At 35.5% G+C, this 6,000-nt stretch overlaps 1 protein-coding gene across 1 annotated transcript in view; it reads right to left on the bottom strand.

The window, feature by feature from the left end:
- Positions 1–212: 212 nt before the first annotated feature.
- LOC311290236 (stonustoxin subunit beta-like) overlaps positions 213–6,000 on the bottom strand; it is a 29,983-nt gene continuing 24,195 nt past the window's right edge. The window contains exons 6-7 of the mRNA XM_084408596.1: positions 1,118–1,165; positions 213–914 (exon numbers count right to left, since the gene is read on the bottom strand). Of these exons, the coding sequence (XP_084264722.1) occupies positions 376–914; positions 1,118–1,165 (587 nt within the window). The 3' untranslated portion in view covers positions 213–375. The remainder of the gene's footprint in view (positions 915–1,117; positions 1,166–6,000) is intronic.

Below are 6,000 nucleotides of genomic sequence, written 5' to 3'. Positions count from 1 at the left end.
GATTTATGTGAATCTACTGTGAAACTAAATGAAGCTGATCTTCAGCAACACAAACAGAGCTTGAGAAAAGCACAGATACACACCGTCACACACACTGATGTCTATATGAGGAAGACACACGCCGTCACACACACTGATGTCTATATGAGGAAGACACACGCCGTCACACACACTGATGTCTACATGAGGAAGACACACACCGTCACACACACTGATGTCTATATGAGGATTTATTACACAGTTATTCTGACATGATATTGCAGTGACAGAAGTTCAGCTGTGTTATTAATGTAATGAAGAGAAAATAAGAGACTCTAGAACATCTCACTGTTACTGATTTATCATGAAGCTCAAAGCATTATGGGTAGAATCTCTCTACAGTCTATTCTCATTCATCAACAGTTTCACTGATGATTCAGGACCAGCCGCAAACCCCGGATAGAGCGGCTGAGTGAATGTGGTGTTCTGTGTGTGGATGAGGCTCATTGTGTCTCCGCTGATGCTGTAGAAGGACAGAGTTCCTGCACTGGGATCCACATACACTCCTACTCTACTGCTGATGGACACTACAGGGAGATCAGTCCCTATGCTATTGTGTAGGAATGCGTAACTGGAGGACGTGCAGAACAAACTCCAGGACTGATCATTAGCTCCAAACATACACTCTTTAACCTGTCCCTTCCTGCAGATGCTCTTATATGACACTGATATAAACACACCACCACTCCACTCAATCTCCCAGTAGGAGCGTCCTCTCACACTCTCTCTACACAACACCTGAGGCCACCCATCAAATCTGTCTGGATGATCACGATACGATTGCTCTGTGAGAGTGCCAGTAATCGCTCTGTTCTCCTCAGACAGAAGGAGGAGTTTATGCAATGTGTTCGGATCTAGAGTGAGCTGACGGGAATCTGATGGAGAGAAAACACATCACAATCAGGAGTTATGAATCTGATCTTTTAATGTATCTGAACTCTTCATGTTCAGTATATCAGCAGTGTCTCAGTGCAGTGTAATCATCATTCACATGATCAACTCTAAAACTCTTCTGTCATGTTTTCTTTCAGCTTCTCCAGGAAGAACATGAACATTCTCTGCTTGTTTTCTGACTTACATTGAAGGAACTCGCTCCTGGTCTTGACTGTGTCTTGACCCACAGTGGCTGTGGAAATCAACAGACATGAAGAGTGTGATTATCATGTCAAGAGAAAGTGATCCTGCATCCATTGCTAACACATGCAGAAATCCTCCAACACAGAAGATATTTAGAGATGTCTCTGCTGTTTACAGAGCCCAGATCCTGACACAACCACTGTTGAGGGGTTGATATTAGTGACGTCACCATATTTGATTTGGCTTCTGTAGACATGAACTGAGCACAGATTTGATCAGAGGGAATATGGTTAATCATATTAACCATATACAAAGTAATCATATTGCTTTATAAGACTTGGATTAAACCTCAACCTCCTTTTTATTCTTTTTCAAAGAGACATCAATTGATCAATACATGTCTGATGCTCAATCATTTTAATCATTCTACTGAAAGCCCAAAACCCTGGATAGAACGGCTGAGTGAATGTGGTCTGGACTGTGTGGATGAGCAGTTCAAACATGTCCCTGGCATCATTCAAAAGACAGCTGAAAACCAATCTCTTCCGTGAGCACTTAACCTCATAAAAAAATTAAAAAATATTTTCCTTAGCGGGGTTATGCTACTCTGAACAATGCCTGCACTTGGTTTTTTGAGCACTTCTTGCGTTGTTTTTTGCCTCTTCACAATGACTCGCTTAATTTAGTCCTAATTTGTAAGTCGCTTTGGACAAAAGCGTCTGCTAAATGACTAAATGTAAATGTACTGCTTATTATGAGAATTTCTGTGAATACATGAAAGCCACATTTTAGTTCTAATTATTAAAATCATAAAAATGCATCATTGACGTTTGGTTTTAAATGCTGGTATCACAAAATCATATCTCTTACATTCTTAAAAACACATTGTTATCAGATATTCATTCAACTTTTGGTATCAATAGAATCAGCAGTATTTAAATGTGTGATTTTAACAGTAAATATCAAAAGTTTCCTTCATGTTCACAAATGCATTGTTGTCATAAAGAGTGTCTACTTAAAGTCACAGAGTATGGGGATTTAATGTCAGATATACTGTTTTAATTATTGGCTTAAAGCACGTTCAACTCGTTCAAGTATTTCCAATAAGACAAGCTGACAACAGAGAATACGGTGAGTTGTGTTGTCTGTAATATTGCTGTCATGATGTGGGGAACTAATTCATACAGTATATTAAGATTTAATCTGCTAAAATATTGAATATGTTCTCATCTTTCTCATTTTATCATTGAACAGCCTGGTCCCATTGTTAATATGTAGGTATTAATACGTAATTTTCAGAGACACAAAAATGTATGTTTTTTTGTACATGTGGATAGATGCTAAAATGTATAATGTGGAAGTATCTGCAACATTTAAACAAAATATTATTATGATGTTTTTACAGCTACAGAACGTCTCATATTTACAAATCTTTCATAGCATAAAGATATCTGTATAATTTTCCTTTTACCTAAACATACCCTTTTTATACAGAATTTAAACAGCATAAAACGTAATGAACAGAGATGTGGCGGAATTTGGAAAATTACAATTTTAGAAACAATATAGCATTAAAAAGATGTTTTGAGCCACTAGGTTAGGCCGCTACGCCTAACACATAACCATTGCTTCAAACTACGTAACGTTATGAAGAAAAACATAACAGGACAGACAAGTGTAATCACAATCATTTATTTATTGTGAAAATGTCAAAAGCGCCACCAAAAGTCATTCATATGACGATGTGTCACAGTCGCAGTATGGATTCTAAAGATTAGGATAACAGCGAGCGAATAATTTGATGTCTTTTGTGAATTTCTGTTGTGTTTTGGTGTTATACGAGCAGGGTTCGGTTAAGCACTAGTAGAAATGGTGGTGGGAGTTTCCAATTAGAGAAACTGGAGCAAGAGAGCAGAAGGGTTTTAGTAGGATTATTTCCTTTGCAATGAACTTCTGCATGCTTTGCATTAATAATGATTATTATTAACCCTCTGGGGTCTGAGCTGTTTTCTGGGCCCTGGAGGTGTTCTGACATGCTCTGACATTTGTGCTTATTTCTGTTACTTGTGACATTTCCATGGCTAAAGTCTGATTACACTGGTATTCAGCACAAACTCTGCTACAATAATATATCAGCAGCATGTGTGTAAAAGTTTGTAGTTTTGAGATAATGACATTTATGCGTGGTTTGTGAAAATACAAAAAAAAATTCTCACTGAAATAAGGTCATGAAACCCATACTGATTATTTCTTCACAAGACTTTTGAAAATTGTATGACGTAGCCTAGAATATTTGCTCTAAAACTATGTGAAAATCACCCTGACTGCTCATTCAGATAAGACAATTGATTTAAAAATTTTACGACGTGTTTTGTGCGACAAAGCTTTATGCGGGAGCTCATTAATATGTACGATTTTCACACCTGAGAAAGACAAAGACCCTCCCCTAACGGCCCTATTAGGAGCTATCAGGCCCTGTCATTCTGAGCAACCTTGCACAAAGAATGAGGAGATTTAAAAAAGAATGGCTTTTAGATTGTTTGATTTATTTACAACACAACATAATCCAAAGATACACAACAAATGACAAAAAGCACTCATTGAAACCAATGATCCAAAGAAAGAGACCTTTGTGCCATTCCTAAAAACATTGTACATACCTTTCATTTCCAAGGTGTTTGATTTTCACTTTACCATGTTCATGTACAGAGACTCGTGTGAATGTTGAAGTCAGCAGGACTCAGTGGCATCTGGGCCCTGAAAGAAAAAAAAAGTGAACATACTGATATCAAGAGAAAGGCCTTCACGATTTTGGGAATAAATTTTAGATTTTTCTGGTTAAAATTGCTTTTTAAAATTCACAAAATACACACACACACACAAATGTTTCCAACAATATATAATATAATGAACACCAGGTTTGCTGTGCCTTGTAGGCATAGGCTATGCGCAGTGCTGGATAAAATAATAACAATAACCATAACAGCCTATAAATCTTCCAAAATATTTCAGTAACAACTAAGCTAGAGAAAAAAATATATTGATTATCATGTTACTTCAAATGTTTCCATTCGTTATGATGATATGAAATGAGATAATAGTAAAAACATAAAGCCGTTTGTTGCGTTTTGCTTTTCGAATGTATCAAATATGATACATTCAAACGCAATCACGCTCAAATATAAAACATTATGGTTACCATACATATCTACGTTTGAGCAGATATCCACAAACACAGTAACAGTAAACACGGGTCTAAATATTATAATATTCACCATATATCTAGCAACAGTTCAACTGCAATGTGAAATTTATGCAACGTTAACAAATTAATATGTAAGAATTTCTTACCTTACATCTTTCTTGTCTTCAAATCGCGTTCTTCTTCTTTGATGTAAATCCAATGTAAGCTCAGGCGCGTCTAAAAGCAGAGACTTGTGAAGTGTTTTGGTGTTTTGTTTTTGAGGTAGGCCTAATGAGCGCGATTGCGTTCCATGTGGAGATTTGCATGTGAATATCTTTTGCACGAGTGGGCGTGGTAAATTAAAAAAATAATGAGCAAGCGTTTGAGAAGCTGGACATTTTGTTGGTTTTATACAAATTACTTAAACAGAGAATATTTGTTTTCAGTGTGAATCCGATCATTTAAAAGTACACACTTAAATGTTTATAAAGGTATATGGCTCATAAATCTGTGACAAGTATTCGCTGAGTTTTGTTTCAGTTTATAGACGTGCTCAAGAAGTTCAAAAAAGTTCACCGCGACGGAGAGGTAGAACGCACACCCTGTTTATTTTCTTTATTTTACAAAAACACAATGTTTTGATTTGATTGTAAGTGGACACATAAAAAAGTAGAAATATCACAGATTCTTTTATTATATTTCTTTTTTCTGTATGACCATAAATGACGGAGTAATTTAAGTTTATAGTGCTACAATGTGGAGAAAATCCATTATGTTCTGTATCACTGTGTTGTATTTGTTTCCTTTTTCTGTTTAGAAGATAAGCGAGCCTTTAAATCTCCTTTATAAATGCTTTACAAGGCATAACTAGTCCTCGTTACATCAAAAAGTAATCTGATTAGGTAATGCATGTTACAATACATTACTCGTAACATTAAAACAAATCTGATTACGTAATGCATGTTACTTGTAACACATTACTTTACTTGTAACATCAAAAAAGTAATCTAAATGCATTATGCATGTTACTTGTAATGCATTACCCCCAACACTGATCATTTCAGATGAGATTGAAAAAAACGTATCACTAGGTTTTCTCAGAGGAGGGCTATGATAGAAATGTGCATGTCCATCTTGAACATAATCAGAATTATCAGCTAATAAGGGTAAATCTCCATACTCTGATGCACTGGAGGGAGCATCTGAATGGTTTCCACAGTTGTACCTTGACAGACTGTAGAAAATTCTGATAGAATCACGTCCTCATGTTCTGATATCAAAGATACGCGAAGTGCAACTTGTATGAAGTTGTATGAAGCCTTTGCAATATTTGGCATTTATATTTTTTGTATATATTTTATAGTTTTCACATGATTTGATATAATTGTATTGATTAGTTTGTTAAATGCACATACTTTATCTGTTCGATTATTGTATTATATTTAATACAGTATATCTTCAGTTTAAACCATAACCGCATGCTGTCCACTCAAGTGGACATCTGAAGATCTCTTTGAAAAATTTGTAAAAAAATATGCAATTTTTAAAAAAAAATTTTACAATTATTTTCAATGGCAAAAATGGACCATAATTATTGCATAAACATGAATAATTACCATCAAATCCTCTCAAAATACAATTTTACATTTTACAAATTTGACTAAATAAAACAATATCAGGCGTGCGGTCACTTTTGACCG

This window comes from Rutilus rutilus (assembly GCF_951802725.1).
Source record: "Rutilus rutilus genome assembly, chromosome: 5".
Taxonomy (NCBI): Eukaryota; Metazoa; Chordata; class Actinopteri; order Cypriniformes; family Leuciscidae; genus Rutilus; species Rutilus rutilus.
The sequence above is the reverse complement of the archived record's forward strand: the minus strand, read 5'-3'. Positions and strand labels throughout refer to the sequence as shown.